The sequence below is a fragment of the Oryzias latipes genome, chromosome 8 (assembly GCF_053564925.1).
Source record: "Oryzias latipes strain Hd-rR chromosome 8, Olatipes_Hd-rR_3.1".
Taxonomy (NCBI): Eukaryota; Metazoa; Chordata; class Actinopteri; order Beloniformes; family Adrianichthyidae; genus Oryzias; species Oryzias latipes.
The window spans coordinates 27,310,929-27,330,338 of NC_136244.1; the positions used below are offsets into that span (position 1 = coordinate 27,310,929).

Consider the following 19,410-nt stretch of genomic DNA (forward strand, 5'->3'; position numbering starts at 1 on the left):
TCCGCTTTCTTTGGGCATCTTCACTGATTCTATGAGGGGGGGGGGAGACAATAGAGCAAAGGACACTTGGGATGTAATAAATGTAATTAATGTTTAGAAAAAGCTCTACAGGAGGTGTGTTTCTCCTGTTTCCGATTGTTATTTGATTCTGTTAAAACATTACGTGAAGAACCCAAAAGTCTTGATAACATTCAATAATTTAAATAAAGTAGTGTTTGTTACAAACTGATTTTTATAATACCGTTTCAAAAATGCCACAGCAGGACAGGTTTAGGGTTTATATTTTGGTTTATGTTCTTCTGTTCAATCAGACGAAAAGATAAACAAACAGGACATTAATGCGATTTTTGTGTGAAACCATAGAGGTCAGCTTTACATTAGAAGCTGGTGAAGGTCAAATGCGCGTTTGTGCATTCCAGCTGTGCTCCGTCAGGACCCGGAGCGCGCCGCGCCGCGACACGTGTGCCTCAAATTCATCTCCGCTCAGAAACAGCGGGCAGCATTCCCACCGCATGGGGGGAGGGGCGGAGAGCTCATCTCCTTTACTGCGGATCGATGTCTCCTCGCGTGTCGCCGCATGCCTCGCCGTGGGAAAAGGTCGCCGGCGGAGGCTCTTGTGTGAGCGGGCAGACAGATGGCGGCGCACTGCAGCCCTCGCCGCACACGCGTGTGAGCGTGCCGAGTGCTCCACCTGCTGTCGGAGCGCTGAAGGGGGACGCCGCAGACGGAGGGCCAGCGTGGTTGAGGAAGGCTCTGGGTTTCAAGGTGATCCTGCCTTCAGAAGGTTCATTAGCTCAGTCAGCTATCTGCAGCGGTGATGGTCCCGCCCACACACATGCGCCGCACAGAAACGACCGGCACCGCCGAGGATCCCAAACAGGTAATTATGACCAACGCAGATTTATCCTTTTATAATTACATTCAATTAAAGCGCCAGCAGCCTTCCTTTGTTAATGAGGACCGAACATCTGAGGTGAGGAATGATCCCATTAGTGCTGGAGGAGGAGGATGGAGCTAACGAGAAGCTCGAGGCACGGAGAACATTACCTTTGTTGAAGAACATGGACGCCATTTGGCCCATCTCGACCCGCTCCACGATGTCGAAATGATCGGCGTGACCGGACCTCTCTGCAGAGACATTACGGAAGACATCAGCAACAAAGACGGAGGAAGAGGAAAAAATCAGCTCACTCATGGTCCCAACGATACTTCCTGATGCCGCTGATTTCTGAAGATCAGGAAATTCCAGACAAACTTCAGCCACACCAGAAGTTTCATTTCCACCTAAAACAGCATCTTCCCTCCACGCCACCGACTCGGCCTTCAACACTAAATCCCAGCGAGCAACAGCTCACAGCAGTGAAGAACCAGGTCAGCACTGCAGATCTATTTATTAAGTGGGGGGTGAATTTCTCCTCTACGAGGTCAAAGTTCAAGTCTCCCCCCCATCTTCAGAGTTTCCCGTCACTGTGGACGTTCTCTGAAATTCAAAGCAAACTGAAAGAATCTTCTTGAAGATCTACAGAGTTTTCTGCATTTGGCTTGGAGCAGAACATTGACTAGAAAAGCCTGAAGGGAGCTGGGATTCTCTGCGACGCTCCGTCCACCACCACGGACAGATTATTGGAGCTAACAAGAGGACGCTTGGAGATCAAACGTAGACATACTGCCATGACGTCCACTGACAGACGATGCCCCGAGTCTGACAGGTTCTCCAGAAGAACCAGAGTAGAACCGGCTCAGCAGCGAGACCATCCTCGACCTCGAACCAGGCGTCTCAACCTTTAGAGAAACCAACGTCTGATCTTCTGCAAAAGGCGGAAACTGGAGGCTGAGAGCAGCTGCTGGACTGTGGCTGCACACTGAAGCACAGCCTCATCAAGAAGAGACGGACGCCAACGGAGCTACAGCGCCATCATCAGCCCGCTATCAACACCGTATCAGGCCGAGGAAATGAATCTTCAAAGGTTAGCGTGAGCCTCCACAGAACCACAACCGCTCTAGAACCAGCATGAGAACCGGAACTGAAGGAAACGGAAGACCAGATCACGTTCTACACAGAAGTGCCGTGAATGGAGAGGACGACTGCTGCAGACAAGGTCTCTACCACACGACCACAGTGGACAAACCGGCCGCCGTCTCCCATCAAAGCTCAGTACTTACGGACAGACAGAATGGGCTTGGTTTCTGGTTCTGACCGACTCAGGTCCAGGCCGTCGTCAGAGTCCTCAGAGGTGGAGTCATTGTAGTCGGTCTGCAGAAGAGGACAGAGGGGTGAAGCACTGATGGAGCCGCAGAAACAAACACTTGTTTTTAGCGTTTCAACCCCCCCCATGTCTGTTGATGATGTGACATTGTGTTTGCCGGTGTGGCCTCCTTGAATGATTGGGGGGGGGGGGGGGGTTATAAATGAATGGATGAAGCTCTCAACACCCCCCCACCCCATCGTCTGCAGATTCCTGCTGATCAAATGTAAAAAGCGAAGGGGGGGGGGCGGACTGGAGGAGCAGGTCAAAGATCTGAAGGATGGCGTTTGATGACGCGATCACTGAACGTTTGCAGTGGGCGGGGCTAGAAGATTAAAGAAATATCTTCTCATCGTCACCCAATCAGTGACATCCCATAATATGAACCTTTTCCGGCTTCTTATTGTGTTTTTACTTTTTAACATTCTGGTTTATGGAAATTACTTTTATTTTACGAAAACTTCACTTTTTTTTTAATGACGTTTTGGTTTCTGGAATTTTGATTAGATTTTGAAAATGTCATGTTTTTGTTTTCTTTTGCTTTTTTGATTGTCGTTGTGAAAGTTTAATGTTTTTTGTTTTGTTTTTTTGCATGGACTGATTTGTCGATTTGCACTTCAGGGCCACCGTACTTTTCTGATCCAAACCATCGACGGGTCGATCCGTGACGTCAGAGACGCTGCCATCAGTCACAGAAACGACCCTTCTCACACCGATGAAGACTCTGGATGAAGATGTTGAGCGTGATAAAGGTTTGTGACTAAAAGCCGAAGCTCCAGGAAAGCAGCATGAAGCTCCGTTAACGGCTGGAGACGATCCGTGTTCCTCCTGTTTCTGACACTGAAGCTGGAAGAAATGGCTAAAAACCCAGACTCCTCTTCATGCTTCCTCACTGAGATCAGAGGCTAAACACGCTCTTATTTTGAAAAGATTCAAAGACCAGGTGATTCTTAAAAATGCTGGTTACCTGGAGGTCTGAGGAACCCCCCCCCTCAACCCCTCAATGTAGACTCAAGCAGGGAGACATAAAAGGCAGCAAATCCCTCCCGTTTCACTCCCCCCTTTGTTTTCCATTATCAGGAGGGACTCTGAAGGGGGGGGGGGTATTAAATCACGATTTCATCAACAGGAGCAGAACTCCTCCAGAGGGAGCCGGGGGCGTTAACCCCACCGACCTTTGCAGCGAGGGAGGGGCTGCGTCCATGTTGGAGGAACGAGAAGCATCTATAATCACCAAAAACCTCCAATAAAAATGAGAATTCAGAACCAGAAAGCTTCTCACTCAGGTGATTTTTTCTGACGTCCAACGATGGAAAAGGTGCATAAACGTCAGTGAGGCGGAAATCGGGTTTGACTCCCAGAGACGTAAATAAAAGTGACGCCAAAACAACATTTTTTTATAAACCGGTCAAACGGCTGCAATTTACAAAAATCGATGGATTTTAAAGACTAAAAATAAACAACTTAATACATCAGCTTGATAAAACTGGAATAATTGGAAAACAAAATCCATATTTGTGGAATCAAACTGTTCTAATAACAGATTTCTCAGTTTTGGTGTAAAATTATATCAATTTAGAGTAAACGAGCTTTCAAAGAGCAGCTTTTATGAGCGTCCAGCATTAAACCTTTGGGTTTAATGCGTTTCCGTCCAAACCGCCCCCCCCACGGCCTCACCTCTTCCTGCTCCCTCCTCTTCCAGCGTAGCTGAGCGTTCGCCGCCGCCATCGCCTCGATCACAAACGTGGTGGTCATGTAACTGCATGGGGGGGGGGCAGACGGGTTCAGACTCGATCATGACGTGAAGAGCAACACTCGGCCAACGGCGGCCAAAGACGAAGACCAAAAGCTTCCTGTTGGGACAGGATGAAGACTCACCTCATGAAGGCCAGGAAGCAGATGAGCGCCAAACTGACCGCCCAGCCAGCCGTGGCGAAGGCTTTGGGCATCGTCAGAGCGCCGGTGCCCACGATCAGGTTGAACATGTACACCAGCCCCACCTGCAGAGGAAGCAACGCGACTCTGAACATCGGCGCACACGTCAACGGCACACAAAAAGCCAGCAGCATACGGGCGCAACAGCAACAACAACAACAACAACACAACCAGCGGTGGACAGGAGAAAACTATTGGTCAGAAACATCTGGATCATCCCAACATGTTTTACACAAACATTCTGTTAAGACCGAGGAGGAACTTTCTGGAACAGTCAGACATGGCGGTGATAGTATGGTGGTATGGAGCTGGTTTACCGGAATAACTGATCAACAGAATCATGAATAACTTTGGTCCTGATGACATATTTATGGGGAAGAGATTAGGAGAGGTGGCAGCAGAGATGAGGAGGAATGGAGGAGAAGAGTTCTGGTTCCATTATTTTTTAAAGGGAGACATGCAGAGTTGGACAAACGACAGAGAAACAAAGATGAGTCACAATGAGGTAGAGGAAGCTAAACTATGAGGACATTTGAAAGAGCAGGTGACGGATAGACTGACAGATGAGCTTAGACAGGAATCTCTGTAGATCCCCATGTTTGCAGATGACATTGTGTTCTATAGAAAAAGGAATGGAGCAGAGCTGGAAGTTTGCTCTGGAAAGGAGAGGAATGAAGGTGAGCTGCAGAAAGACGGTGACGGTGAGATTACAGGGAGCAGATGGGAAGAAGGGGGAGGACTTTAAGCTGCCTCCACTTCAATTATTTAGCCGTGGTTCTTCACCGTATCGCCTTTCCTTCAGCTCCTCTAACAGGAGCTGGCAGGAGGAAGAATCACCTCCAAGCAAACGTGATTCTGCAGGAGGGCGTATCTTCAGCCCGCCGCATAAATGATTCAAAGCTTTGGCTTCCTGAGAGGACCGTGTGACCGGCGGGGCTGAGCGCGAGTCCGGCGCTTGCTGAGGTAAGCGCAGTCTGACGGGCGACGCGGGAAAGCTGACGAGTGCAGAAGGTGAAAAGAGGATGTGTCGCACTTCCTCCTGAAACTGGCTTTCGGTCAACCATTGACAGATCTGATGATCTGATCGCTCAATGCGGCGAACAACACAGCAGAGCTGCAGACTCAGTGAACTTCACGGCCTTTCGGACTTTGAAAGCACGCAAACAACAAACGTCTGTGATTGAGAGACAACAGCATGTGTGCGGATGGAAGAATGTGGAGCAGACGTGATGAAAAAGTGACCACAGGAGAGGAAGATACTCACAAACGGAGAGTACGGCTCTCCTCTGTCCGTGATGCCGCCGGCCATGTTTGGCGTTGGGGATCCTCAGCTGGAGGGAAAAGACAAACAAACTGAAGCATCCATCCGAGCTTTGTTCATACACATCATGATGTTCCTGCCGTGTGAGAGAAGGTTATTTTTAACAGGCCTTCCCGTCTCTGCTGAGGAAAACGGTCTAGTTTTGGATGCTGAAGCTGATGGAAGCCAGTCAGGTGACTGCTGACCTTCCTCTGTTGCCATGGAAACGTTCACCGAAAGTAAAAGTATAAAATAGGAAAGTTGATGCTGGTAGAAAAACTAAAATTCAGTTAAAAATCAAATTAAATCCCTGACATAAGACGCAACATTCCCCTTAACTTATTTTTTAAGACCTGAAATATGAATTTATATTAATGTTACTGTTAAATAAAGTGTTTATTACTGAAAGTGTTTATCATCTCTGTGAAAAAGGCTTTTTATACCCAAACCAGTGAACTTTGAAGGATGAATTTCGGTGGTGAAGGTCATCCTGGGGGTGTAAGTTAAGGATCGTGACCATCTGAGACTTTCTGCAGAGCATTTCACTTTTTTCTTCATGCAGAAACTTCCAACAGAAAGGACCCGGCGGGTCAAAAAGACCCTTCAACTCCAGACACCTTCGCATGTAACCACACTTAAACACAAACCTGTTCAAAACCTAAAAGATTAAACGGTGAAAGAAGAGGAAAGTCCCATAATTACTGACTTTTTGGGTCAAGTTTGTCATTTCCTGTGACATTTCAGCGCTTTTCTCCCTGAATCCCTGCAGATTTCTGGCTAAAAATCATTGGTTTTTTTTTTCCGTTCCTCTGACAACAACAGCGAACTGAAGGGTTCTTTTCTGGGGAACGGAGACGCGCGAGCAGCAGAGCACGCGCGCTCGACCCGCGGTGAACTCCAACGTAAACACGGCTCACCTTCTTCTCCTCCGCTGAAGTAGCTTCCGGGTCACGCCGAGCGACTACCGGAGGAGAAACGCTCCGCGGCGGGCAGCCAGCGCGGGTTTGCAGCGCTGTGGGGAAGTTAGAGGAGCGGGAAAGCACGGAGGGACGGAGAGACTAGCATGTTTGAGAGCTAGCGCGTCTGGCTCTGCCACTGCTGAGTCCAGGAAATCAGCTGACCTGCTCCACGTGACTTCCTCCCCGTTTCCACTCTCGTTTCCGGTTTGCCTTCAAATTAAAATAAGTATTTTTATTTGTTTTCAGTTGTTGGAAAGCTGCGCAGACCTTTACATGTAGCTTTAAAATATTAACAACAGCTGAATTTTAACAGAGTCACATTTCTCTCTATATAACGACATTATCTTGTATTATTTTGACAGGATATAGGAGTTCTTTTCAAATAAAAACCATACCCTGTTTCAATTAATGCAGCAGAATTATTCAAACTCAAAATCCAAGAAAGCCAAGTCTACTGTGATATTTTCTATAATGATTTTAGAACACCTCCAGCATTTTTCTTTTTTCTATTGAATATAAACAGTAAAACATTGGTGTAGAAAACAATTTTGTAATCTATACATTTAAATGCGTTTTCATGCTTTAAGAAGTTTGCTTCTGAATAGAAACTCAACAGTTCTGTGAAGCAGAAGATCAGAATATGTGCTTTAAACTTGTTCTGGTAATAAAATCCTGACAGTTGATTCAACATTTAACCGTCATTTTGCTTATTATTCTGGCATGTTGAAAATGTAGATATCGAAAACGGCCTCTAAACCACAAAATCAATATTTGCTTACATCTATGGCTTTTTCTTCAAAGCTGAAGAGCCACAATAGAGGGATAAAAGAGCCACATGGCTCTGGAGCTTCAGGTTGCAGACCTCTGGTACAGCATACGTGTGTATTTCTTTATCTTCTTTTACCTTTATTTTATTTTTCAATAATTTAATGACTAACTATCCAGAGTTTGATGTGGTTAGATATATTATTTTTTGTTTTTCTTTAGGTTTTTCATTTTGTTTTTACTGTTTGACATAGTCCAATTTGAATTCCAAACAAAATTTTATTTTAAAATTCTCTGTATAAAATAACTTTTAAACAATGCCATATATATTGAAAATCCAACTAGTGGTCTAAATAAAAATTGAAATTAGGAAATGACTCATTTCAGAGCAGAAGTGACCTTTTTCTGCCCTTGGGGGAGGAGGTCAGGGCTTTCTGCAGATCAAGAACCTCTGCTCAAGTGGAACAAAACATTGAAACACTGAAAGCTGCTCCTTTCGGCTGATTATTCACGTTCTGAATCCCGACTGCTTAGTTAGTTGATCGTGTCTCACATGCTCCTCTACCCGATTTAGATTACCGATGCTTGTGTACATTTCCAGGGGGGGTCCTTTGTTTCAGACCTTCCCCCTCTATTCATTTACTCTGACATGTTGACTTTCTGCTGCAGCTGCACGTCAACAATAGAATCCTGCAGCTGATTACTTGTTGTACTAATTGTTAAACACGAGGACAAAGACGCTGCTTTAGACTTTGACATCACAATTAAAGATATCCATCAATTTCTGCTGTACATCTCTGTGCTTCTGTGTAAAGAGCTCCTGTGTTTAAAAAGCTTTACCTACAGCGAGCTGACGGCAAACCGCCATGGCCGCTCTGCAGACTCTTGCTCTCCTCTCTGTCATTGGTAGGTAGTCATCAAACGTTTCTGTTTCCTCTGATCTGCCTTCTCCTTTGGTCCACCTCTCAGACTCTTCACGCTGCAGACCAGCATAAGGACCAGGATGGTTCACCGACATTGAATTTTTCCCCGTAGGCATTTCCGGCAGCCAGACTTCAGAATGCTCGTACTTCAATCTGATGAGCCACTTGAACCTGACCTCCTCAAACGAAGCTCTGCAGGTCACTCGACCTGTAAAAAGCTGGAACACCACCACCCTCGTCCAGCTGGACATGGTGCTGTTCGGGATTTTAGGGGTGGTAAGCATTTTAAAGGACTGCTGACACTTTTGTGGAAACAAAAAGGTCCATTTATTGTACAATAGTTTGGTTCTGCTTTGTAAAGCATGGATGGGTTTAGGTTTCTGGGATGACCCTTAAATGAAACAGGAAAGAAAAGTATGATGTACAAGAAAAGGAAGAGTTTATGTGAATCAAACATCATTTCTGAGAGAGAAGAATGTGACCAACATTACGCATTTGTTTAAGAACATGCATGTTTGCGTTTGTGAAATGTAAAGAAAACCTGTTTACCTCCCTGCTGCTGACTCTGCAGGATGAGAAGTCCCAAACGGTCGCACTTCAAGTCCTGATCCGAATGGTAAGGCTGCTGGCCGCTGGGCTCACGTTGTTCCTTCGCTTTGGCCGGAATCCCTGTGGCTGAAAAAAGGAAAACTGCTCTTTTTGCAGAGTTGGAGAAACGAATTACTGAGCTGGAATCCCTCTGAGTTCTGTGGAATTGACATTTTGAATATTCCAAGGTCGATGGTCTGGATCCCAGATATCGCCATCAAAGAGGAGTGAGTGCTTTTATTCAAAAATTCAAACATTTTTCATTTCAAAAACTATTTCCAAAATTGGAAAATGAGTCAAACACACTGAAAACCAATAAATGAGAGTTTAGGTCCATCTATCACCTCTTGGTCCTGTTTGGGGTCACGGGTTGCTGTTCAAGTGCTGTTCAGGCAAAGGTGGGGTTCACTCTGGCGGGCTGACCCCCCATCACACGGCAGAATTTAAGTTCAAAGTTGGAAAAACTAAAAACAAAAACACACATTTTTTAGATTCTGCTGTTTAATTACAACAATTTCAAGAAACAACAAAGATCTCGAGGATCAATGTCCTCTGATGGTGAAGACAGATATAGCGGAGCATCATCGGCATAGCGGAGGATCTGCCTCAAAATGTGTATCAAGCAGAAGTATCCCAACACAGAGCCTTGGGGTACGCCTTTAGACAAAATGTGAATTGAAGAAGATTCAGAATAAAAAATCTCTTCAAGAACTTTGGGCCGGCCAGCCAGAAGTTAGTGATCCCAGAGGTGGTTCTAAATTTTTCCACTTTGGCAGGTAGATGCCTCAACCGTTGTGGTTCAACCATTAGCTGTATCTGAGAACTGGAGAGAGGGAGTGTTACGCCATCCATAGAGAAGGCTTTACTTTCAGCTACGCCCAATGAAGTCAATTCAGGCACCATGTTTTCATAATACGGGCGGCGCCATGTTGGAGCCAGACGACTTCAGTGAGTAGTAATTCAACCAAGTCAAATGTTTAAATGTTGGACGTGGGGGCCAACAGGCTCCGCCTACTTTTATTGAGGTACCTGATTGGTCAGTTTATAACTTGAATAACTTGAACCACAGAAAAAACATAAACAAATAAAAATGATTAGTTTTAAGAGCAAGAATGTTTATTTTGACCATATAATGACTGAGTAACAGCTGTTTATTTCTCTGAAGAAAACAGGTACTTCCTGTTGAGTCCGTCCAGGTCTCATTTACAGTCATTGGTTGAAGAGAGATGTGTTTAGATCTATATCATGAAATCAGCATTCACAGTTCCTGACGGCTGTTTGTTGGTCTAGACAGTCAGGTCTTCTCTCCAAAGGACAACGTTTTCATCGTCTGTCTTCTTTAGTGCTTCTGACACTGGGAGTGTTCAGGAAGATCCTTTCCTCAAACTGGATCCCAGTGGATTACTGAGTGGGACCTCCCGGCAGCAGCTCACCTACACCTGCCAGCTGGACCTCTTCAGATTCCCCTTTGATCAGCAGAGCTGCAGCTTGGAGTTTTACTCCTTGAGCCACAACAGTAAGTTGGATCAGATGGGCCCCTCCACACACAATTCTCAGACATTCGATGATCCTTTACTGTCTGAACAGGCAGATCTCTAAAGCTGGCGACCACTGGAAACGGGACCGCTTTCACAATTGTATCTAAAAAGATCAAAACGACTGAGGGGGAGTGGACACTGGTGGAGCTGCAGGTTACAGAAGATGCAGCATCCACACTTCAGCGGGTGGGAAGCAGCCTTCAGTACACGGTAAGAGAGCATCAGGAGGCGGTCCGGGCCACCCGGTCCTCATCGGGCTCTCGGTGTCTGCAGGTGGTGCTGAAGAGGAGGCCCTTTCTCTACATCATCAACCTGATTTTGCCGCTGATGTTCCTGCTCTTCCTGGATTTGGCTTCCTTCTTCATCAGTGAGTCCAAGCTGAGCTTCAAAGTGACGGTGCTGCTGTCCGTCTTCGTCTTACTCCTCAACCTTCAGACCATTTTGCCGTCCACTGAAGAACACATGCCGATGCTGGGTAGGTGACGGCGGGGTGAGTTTGAGGGCGTCTGAGCTTCTGCTGACGGCCGCCGTCCTTTCCTTTTAGCCATCTACTGCGTTTCCGTCTTCACGCTGGTGTTCTTCGGTGTCCTGGAAGCCGTGCTGGTGAGCTTCCTGATAGAGATGGATGATTCTCTCCGTGAGGAGGCGAAAGGGGCTGTGAGAGCTGAAGTGGACAATCAGCCCAAAGCCCAACGTCCCACAGGTTGGAGTGGACTGTTCTGGCCATCTTTGACGTGAAGTTAGCGGCTGCAGCAGCAGCAGCACAACTTCACTGAGTTTTCTGTTTGCAGCAGAACCCACTGAAGAGACGGATGAAACAGAGGAGAACCAACCTGACGACCAGAACCTGCTGAAACTCATCTTGGACAAAGTCCAACTGACTCTGCTAGAAGTTCTGCGTGAAAGACAAGACAAAAGGAAGCCCGGCTGCTTCCGAAAGCTGGCCAAACTCATCGATGTCGTGTTCTTTGCCATTTATCTGACAACCATCATCATTTCTCTGATTGTCCTGTTTGTAATCTGGATAGGGAAATGACCTCTGACCTGGTCCTGATGCTGGTCCTCCAGCAGCTGAAGCTTCAGCTGATTCTCTGTCCTGCTGAAGACAGACTGACTTCATGAAAACCAACTGAAAGATGTTTGTCTGCAGCTTGGATGGAGCTGCTGAGCCCCAGAAGGGACGGAAAAAACAAATTCAAGAATCTGATCAAGAAGAAGCAGAAATAAAAACATTAACATTTGAAAACTTTACTCATTGAATAATGAAACACCAAGTTTAATGATATTATGAAACAAAACATGCAGATCCATCTCTGATTTAAATAAATCCACTTTGACCGGAGGAGGCCTTTGAAGTTGATCATCAGTGATCAAACCGTCGTGTCCGTCTTTGAGACTAAAGACAGATCAGATGTTAGCGTTGAAACCTTTTCTGGATCAAAAACTGTTTTCTCTGGAGAAGAAACCAGACAATTATGAATATTTATAGTTCGACCTCATTAAAAAGGGTCGATTATTTCATGGTGTTTTTCTGTTGTGTCTGTGTTTCCATCCATGCTGAAGTTCAGGATTTCATGTCAGTTTTCTCTCTGCTTTGGGGGTTTGCTGTCTTGATTGAACAACCAGAGATGTGAAATCTGGCAACTTTCACATTTCTGTACAATATAGGAAGAAAAACTGTTGTTCAAATGACCTCCACAAATTTCACACAGGTTGAGGTCGTGTCACAAACATTTTCCACGTATGAAAGGTGGGTCTTTCACGATGAACGCGTCATTTACGACATTCGTACGTGTTTCTTGCGTTCGTCAGATGCGCAGATGTCCGTCGAGGGTTTCAGCCAGCGGGTCTTTAACTAATCTAATTCGGTTTTGAGCTACTCTTGGTGGGGTTGGTGGGGGTGGGGGCGGTCCACTAGTCAGACGTGAATGTAGAAAAAGGAATACAAATAAGCCAGAGGAGGAACACATATGTCCGCACTCAGTGGCGGTTCTACACTAACTTACTCCCTGGGCGAGTAACCCCCCCAGCCCCCCCCCCCCCCCCCCCCCGCGCGCACACATACAAAATTTGACAACATCCTGTTGTGTTCCCTATCTTCTATTTAGCCATTTTACTCAAAAAATGCATGAATTTTCTAGACTCGTATTACAGGGGTGTCAAACTCAGTCACACAGGGGCCTAAGTTAAAAACACGCTTAAGGTTTTGGGCCGAAGAAGATAAACATTTACTGATCACACTAAAGCTAAACTTTTAAACCTTTTACACTGAACTTTTTGAACATAAATATGAATAAAAACAGGAACATTAATCCAGAATAACTCAAGTTAAACCTTAAATAACTTGTAACATTTTGTTCTGCATTTAAATATATTCTGTCAAAATTATACAAATGTGAACATGCTGCAGGACAAAACAAAGAAAGTCTGGAAATATTAATAAGAAATTACAAATCAAATAATTCCATTTTTTTGCTCTTTCATCATTTTTTAGAGCATTTTTTTTTAGAGCTGGACTCCTGCTTCATTTTTAGCAATAATTTCTTAATGTGTGACGTCCTGTGTGTGTCTTTGTGAAACATAACAGAGGGATTATATCTAAAAAATAAAACTTATTGTGATTAATATGTTTAGGTCTTATAAAACATTAAAGACTAAATCATAGAACTCATCAGTGGGATTACTCCAATAATATTTGGCATTTCCCTAAATTTGTGCAACACCAACAGCAGAAATCCTCCAAAAAAACTCAATCCTAAAAAAATGGTCTGCGCTCATCTCCCCTCCCCCTCCCCTTCCCTCTGACACACGCGGCTCCGTCTCTATGACGGGAGGCGCAGCTGCGGCCCAGAGTTGATTGTCAGATAGAAAAAGACTCCCAATCACCTGTTAGTGTGATTCAGCCAGCCACCGGAGAATTGCACCCCCCTCTCGAGTTTTTTGACTTATGTTCCAAAGACTACCGCAAAGAGGTGTGGCCGCAAGCGTCTTGTAGCAGAGGGCGGTGGTCACGTGCGCATCGGGTCTGCTGTGTCGGAGCAAAGAATTGTGGGAATTAATCTCCATTGCCTGCTTTTTTCGAAATTGGGTTGAGCACGGATGTTTGTTCTGCCTAATTCCTTTTCATGTGCCTGTTTTACGTTGTTTCACTCTGAGGTATTCTTTTTTTTTTCTTTTTTTTTTTTTGCACCATAAGTGTGAAGAGCAAATAGGAGGAAGACATTCTTAAGAGTCTGATGTGTCATAATTAAAGCATTAAGTGTCGGCTGCTGAAGCAATTTCAAATTAAAAGCTCCAAGTTTCCTCTTTGAATCCAGTATGTAGCACATTATGTGTAACGCCTCAGGCACGGCAAATTCCGCCCCCTATGACGTGCCGCCCTGGGCGACCGCCCACATCGCCCATACCAAAAACCGCCACTGTCCGCACTTTTTTACACTTTGACACTCAGCACTGAGCAGAAATCAAATGGTTTCAGCACCATGGTCAGCTCCCGTCGTGGTTCCTTAACAGTCTGATTCCTCTGATCTGCACCGGTTCTGGGTCCGCTGCTGGGCGCCAGGCGAGGCACCCCACCGGGGGAGATCCGTGAGAAAAGCCGGGACGGGCCGGGACCCCATGGATGGCTGGAAACTCATAAACCAAACTCACCTAAAGACCCGTCGGCCGAATCCTTCCACGGACATCTGCGCACATTGACGAGTGATGAATGCAAGAAACACAAATGAGTTGCGTCTGTCACGCATGTATCAAGAAAGACTGAAATTCTGGGATGATGCCAGGCTGACAAATCCTCTGAACTCCCCGATTACCTGAGGGGATGAAAATGGTTTGGGCCAACACTTGATGTGTGGCGCTCATATGTCTCATCGCTCAATATGAGTTCATGCCGTTGACTTCACGAGGGAGAAAAGAGGTGCAACAAGAAGTGGTTTCACTCTGAATTTATTTAAAAGAAAAAAGCTGAAAATTCATAAAGAAAAAGTTGAATTTCACACAGTTGTTTTTTCACATTTTATAACTATTTCTTTACATTTCATCTTGAATAAATAAAATCATATCTATGTAATAAACATTCATAAATAAAAACACATTTAATTCATGAAGAAATGTCCGCTGCTGATCTATCTGACACGGTTCTGTGTGTTGCGGTTCTGTCTGCAGCGGTTCTGTCCGCCCCTCTAAATGTATTTCTTCTATCTGAAAAAACAAAGACTTTTGTACTTAAATTCATGGACTCCAGATTTCTAAAATGTAAAATAGAATCAAAGATAGTTTATTGGAAAATATGCTTGAAGACCTGATCAACAGATCACTGTTTAGAATTCAAATAAATATCCTCATTTACTGTAAATTGTTTATATTACTCTGTTTCAGTTTGAGTAGCATGAATTTTTTTTCTTTGGGAGTTAACATCCTAAACACATCAACTTTTTTTTATTTTTGCCTATCTTTTAGATTATTTTGATTTAAACTTTTATTTTGTGTGATTCTCTCTCTTGTTTTTCGTATTCATTTGTGAAATTAACCTTTTGTCAGTTTTAACTGTTCATTCCTGTTTGTTTTTTTGATCGTTTCTGAGGTTTCTGCTTGTTTTTAGAATAAGGTTTAAACTTTTAATTGTCCCAAAAAAGACAGTTTATATTCCCAAAAGTATCAGCTCACACCTGAACTGAAGTGCTGTCCCTTTCTTAACCCGTAGAGTTCAATGAGGTCGTCCACCTTTTGCAGCTTTAACTCTTCTGGCATGGCTGTCTGCGAGGTGGAGGAGTGTTTATTGTCTCACTGAGACAGTTCCAGGCTGGAACTGACTGAGCTCCTGAGAGCGGCCCATTCTTTCACGTTTTGGAAAGTCTGCAGGCCTGAGTGACGATTTTACACACCTGTGGCCAAGCCGAGTGATTAGGACACCTGATTCTGATCATTTGGATGGGGGGCCAATACCTTTAGTGATATTACATGGGAGGGGTTCCTCCTCAGGGAGCAGCTTCAGCAATAGAGCTTTGATTTACTATTTCAACTTTAATATAGAAATGTTTCTGCATGTCTACATTTAGAATCAGAATCAGAAATACTTTATTGATCCCACACGTGGGAAATTTGTTTGTCACCATAGCAACTGACAGCAGAGGGAGAAAAAAAATTTATGAACAACTGATGTGGAAAAACGGCACAAACCAAAGGTTAACCATTCATCCAGATGATGCACAAGTATAATAAAAATGTGACCACAACTAAAAAATAAAGGAGAAAGAAGACACAGTCTATTGTCTTAGCCAGCCGCCTGAAGCGCCCTTCCTGTGCGTCTGGTTTGTCCCGACGTCCGGCTTCCCGCTGCGCTGCTCTGACTTCATCCAGGATCCCTTTCAGGAGGTCCTGCAGTCCGTCTGGAGGAAGGACGGTCTTCACCGCTTCAGCCTTTGTGTCCTCCTGAACTTCTGCAGGTTCTGGAGGGAACACAAAGAGAAAAGCTTTTCTTCAAGGGCTGATGTCCGAAACTCAGAGCTCACTGATCCTCAGGACCAAAAGAGGAGCAGGTGTCGCTCTGGAGCGGCAGGATCACTAAGAAGAACAAGACAAACAAAAAAAGAGACCCTGGTTGAACCTTCATGTCTGACGGCGTCCTGCTGAAGATCTCCAGAGCTTTGATCCTCCTTACAGCAGAAACCGTCGATTTTGGATAGATAGCCCACCAGCATGGCCTCCAGGACACTGAGCCACACCACGGTGAAGACAGAGACGCAGTACGAGGCTGGAACGGAGGTGCAGAGATGTCACAGGAGATGCTGAGACCACGTCCAGAGGGTGGGGAGGCACGTGGCAGCTCACCAATCATTGGTAATTTGTCTTCAGTTGAGGGCAGGATGTCGTTCAGGATCAGCAGCAGGACAGAGATGGACAGGAGGATGGTCACTTTGAAGCCCAGTTTCTCTCCACTGGACTCACTGATGAAGAATGAAGCCAGATCCAGAATGAGAAGATAGAAGAGCGGCAGGATCAGGTTGATCACGTAAAGCATGGGCTTCCTCTCCAGCCAGACCTGCAGGAGATCCGGTTAGACAGGACCTCCGGAGGATTCCAGCATTCTGCCGGGACTCGTCTGTACCGTGTATCTGAGTTTGCTGACGCTGATGTTCCCGTTGGATTGATCGTACAGGAAGACCTGCATGTTCTTCAGGTTCCACTCCCCCTGGGTGATCATGAACTCGTCCGACAGACTCGTGATGACGGAGCTGTTCCTGGCTGTGCCCAGTTTCAAGGAGCTGGCTGAGGAGACAGAGGAAAACTGTCCGACAAATGTCCATCAGCTTTCAGAACAAAACAACCCTGAGTCTGCATTTGTGTTACTGTCGAAGCTCGTGGAGGAGAAGGTGATGTTGCAGCGCTGCACGTCAAACGGGAACAGCAGGAGGTTCAGCTGGCAGGTGGAGGTCAGGCGCTGGCGTGTGGTCGTCACCGCCTCACCGCTGGACATGAGGATGAGCAGCGGATCTTCACGAATGCTCCCAGAGTCCGAGGTGCTGCAGAAGCAAAGGGAGGTGTGGGTTTTCTGCTCAACAAAGACTTTGTGCTGGTCAGGTTCCACCGGGCCAGAACCACACACCGCCCTGATGGTCGCAGCTGCATTGGATCCAGCACAGCAGAGAGGCTGGGGGGCTGGAACACCCGCAGGGTGGTGGCTCCAAGGACCAGCGTTGGTAGAGTAAGTCAGTAAATGTCATTTCTATAGCGCCTTTCACAGACAGAGGTCACAAGGTGCTTTACAGAGTAAAAAATGTATATATATATATTTTAATCTGTAAAGCACCTTATATATATATAAAACATAGAAAAACATAAAGGACAAGCATATACCACGTAAAACAGCTTTGCAAAAATGAAACGTTTTTAGTTGACTTTTAAAAGAGTTTATAGAGTCCAGAGAACGCAGGAACAACGGAGCTCATTCCAGAGTTTAGGAAGGTTCTGTCTGCTCTGGTCCAGAACCGTGTGGACGGACCATCAACAGCTTCTGATCCACAGATCTCAGTGCACCAGATGGTCTGTAGGGGGCGGTCAGATCACAAACACATGAACATAAGAGCTTTGAGGATCGGGGAGATGGGATCTGTTCTCTAGGTCCGGGTCAAGATCCTCACAGCAGAGTTCTGGATCAGCTGCAGACGAGACAGCTCCTTTTTATTCAGACAGGAAGCAGACTGTTACAGTCTAGCCATGTAGTAACAAAGGCATGAATAAGAAGTTCTAGATCTTCATATGACACCATTTTCAGAAACGGTTCTGGATCAGCTGATTGGAGTGCTGCTCCAGCCACAGATCTTTGTCAAAAATGAAACCCAAGTTTCTAAGGCTGGGTTTGATTGACAGCCTGGCCAAGAGAACCCAACGGCTGCTCAACCTCTGGTAAAGCATCATTGGGGCAATAACTAGTGTTTCTGTTTTCCCTGAGTTTAACTGCAGAGTTTTTACAGAGTTGTCGTTTTATCCGCATCAGGCAGCTCATCAGAGAGTCCAGTTTGTGTCTCAGAGGGCTTAAAGAGCAAAATAGCCGAATATCATCAGCAAAGAAATGGTAGGAGACATCGCTGAACTCCTGGATGATCTTTTCCAGGGGGTTCATGTATACAGAACAGGGCCCAGAACAGAGCCTTGAGGAACCCCACACAGTAAGTCTGCTGACTGAGACATTATGTGGTTGACACTGAACCTCCGACCAGATAAGTAAGAGGAAACCCAGTGGAGAACTGGCCCTGACAAACCAATCAGGTCGCTCAATCTTTGGATTGGGGGCCCCATATCATCACTAGGGGGTGCTAAAGGGACAGTAACTCTCACCGATGGGTTCAGCGCTGACTCTAAAGTAAGCTGGGTGGACGACCCTCAAAACAATCAAACCTCCCATCAGAAAGTCGCGCTCCTCTCAGACGTTAGACCATCACAGTGAAGATCTACTTCTGGTTGAACGTTGGATAAAAAAAACTCATTTCTAGATTACAAACCAAATCATCTCTGACTCCACAGCTGCCTGCGTTCTTCTACACATCATCCATGATGGATTTGATGGAAACATCAACACTTGGGTGGTTTGGAGGACCAGAAGGTTGCTTACTCCTCGTCAATGCCCACATCTGGGTTCCAGACTAAGGACTTTGGGATCGTCAGCTTGTCCATCCCACAAAAGTCGGAAGGATTCCAGGTCAGAAATTCGTTTTTCCAGTGCTGATCAAAGGAAAGAGGACAAAGATGAGATCATCAGTAAAGCACAGAGTCTGTAGATCCTCTGTTGGGAAGTCTTACTGTTTCTATCCAGATGTGGCTGGTGACCGTCTGACACTTCTCATCCTGCAGACAAACACAATTCATGGAGCTCACACACATCCCTCCTGCTGTAGAACATGGGAAATGTCCTCTTCACCTGCTAACAGGGTTTTCATTTTATGGAACAGATCTTTCTTTAAGTTTGAGGAGAAATGGGATTGAGTGGGAGCCAATCTTCACCACTTCTCGACTTGGTCCAGACTGACCTGTTGGCTAACACGTCGTAAAAGCTGTGGACTGAGCAGAAGGAGCCTTTCATGGAGCCACTCACCACATCCAGGATGCCGTACATCACCATGTCCAAGGAGACGGCTGTCGTGTGGTTCCAGCTTTGCACGGGTCTGATGATCTGCAGAACCTGACTGGGTGTTGTCAGGTTCAGATACTTCAGCAGACCATAATAAGAGCAGTCTGAGGGCTGACTGCCTGAAACACCAGCAGGAAACCAGTGTGACATCCAAAAACAGAGCAAAAGAATCCAATTTAAGGAGGCGTTCAGGGCCGTAACCGGGCCGCCGCGCGTCCGGAGGGCTGCCATGGCCGAGTGCTTCAGCTTCAGCTGAAAAGCCTTTTAAAGCATCCAGATGTTTGCAGACGTTCACCACACAAAGGCGCAAGATGGATGTGTTTGATTATGTGAACCAAAGAAGGTTCTTTGTGTTCCGAGGCCGATGACCCAACCATTTCTATTGTTGGAGCTGCAGCTGCAGCGAAAAGTCAACATCTCTGTGCGGGGAGAGCTCACATCACCTGGAGTCAGCAAAAGTCCTGCATGAGGTTCTGAAACACAAACGCAGAGATTAAGCTCTTATTGCAGAGCACTTTGTTCAGCCCTTA

At 45.7% G+C, this 19,410-nt stretch overlaps 3 protein-coding genes across 9 annotated transcripts in view; 1 reads left to right on the plus strand and 2 right to left on the minus strand.

The window, feature by feature from the left end:
- Window positions 1-6,648, minus strand: part of slc38a12 (solute carrier family 38 member 12) — a 48,495-nt gene extending 41,847 nt beyond the window's left edge. The window contains exons 1-6 of one of the 3 annotated variants that reach the window (XM_004071131.5): window positions 6,399-6,648; window positions 5,446-5,512; window positions 4,125-4,246; window positions 3,924-4,005; window positions 2,164-2,254; window positions 1,048-1,128 (exon numbers count right to left, since the gene is read on the minus strand). In XM_004071131.5, coding sequence (XP_004071179.1) covers window positions 1,048-1,128; window positions 2,164-2,254; window positions 3,924-4,005; window positions 4,125-4,246; window positions 5,446-5,490 — 421 coding nt within the window. In that variant the 5' untranslated portion in view covers window positions 5,491-5,512; window positions 6,399-6,648. Of the gene's footprint in view, window positions 1-1,047; window positions 1,129-2,163; window positions 2,255-3,923; window positions 4,006-4,124; window positions 4,269-5,445; window positions 5,513-6,187; window positions 6,324-6,398 lie in introns of those variants that run through there. The other 2 variants (XM_020705016.3, XM_078951949.1) reach the window with 2 other exon arrangements.
- On the plus strand, window positions 748-11,437 carry LOC101159105 (5-hydroxytryptamine receptor 3A). 4 transcript variants are annotated; one of them, XM_078951952.1, is made up of 10 exons: window positions 748-880; window positions 2,868-2,998; window positions 8,241-8,404; window positions 8,700-8,744; window positions 8,834-8,943; window positions 10,060-10,232; window positions 10,304-10,464; window positions 10,528-10,729; window positions 10,799-10,957; window positions 11,046-11,437. In XM_078951952.1, the coding sequence occupies exons 2-10, from the start codon at window positions 2,962-2,964 to the stop codon at window positions 11,288-11,290; spliced, it is 1,296 nt and encodes a 431-aa protein (XP_078808078.1). In that variant the 5' UTR covers window positions 748-880; window positions 2,868-2,961; the 3' UTR covers window positions 11,291-11,437. The 4 variants fall into 4 exon arrangements, with proteins under 4 accessions (XP_078808078.1, XP_078808079.1, XP_004071178.1 ...); XM_078951953.1 differs by lacking the exon at window positions 748-880 and having other exon boundaries at window positions 2,816-2,998; XM_004071130.5 differs by lacking the exons at window positions 748-880; window positions 2,868-2,998 and adding an exon at window positions 7,926-8,111.
- Window positions 11,438-14,183: 2,746 nt separating this feature from the next.
- On the minus strand, window positions 14,184-19,353 carry LOC101158857 (5-hydroxytryptamine receptor 3A). 2 transcript variants are annotated; one of them, XM_078951950.1, is made up of 9 exons: window positions 19,082-19,353; window positions 18,845-18,999; window positions 18,553-18,597; window positions 18,365-18,474; window positions 16,603-16,775; window positions 16,361-16,521; window positions 16,084-16,294; window positions 15,860-16,006; window positions 14,184-15,701 (listed from the first exon to the last, which is right to left on the minus strand). In XM_078951950.1, the coding sequence occupies exons 2-9, from the start codon at window positions 18,869-18,871 to the stop codon at window positions 15,439-15,441; spliced, it is 1,137 nt and encodes a 378-aa protein (XP_078808076.1). In that variant the 5' UTR covers window positions 18,872-18,999; window positions 19,082-19,353; the 3' UTR covers window positions 14,184-15,438. The 2 variants fall into 2 exon arrangements, with proteins under 2 accessions (XP_078808076.1, XP_011476030.2); XM_011477728.4 differs by having other exon boundaries at window positions 15,307-15,701; window positions 18,845-19,244.
- Window positions 19,354-19,410: the final 57 nt, after the last annotated feature.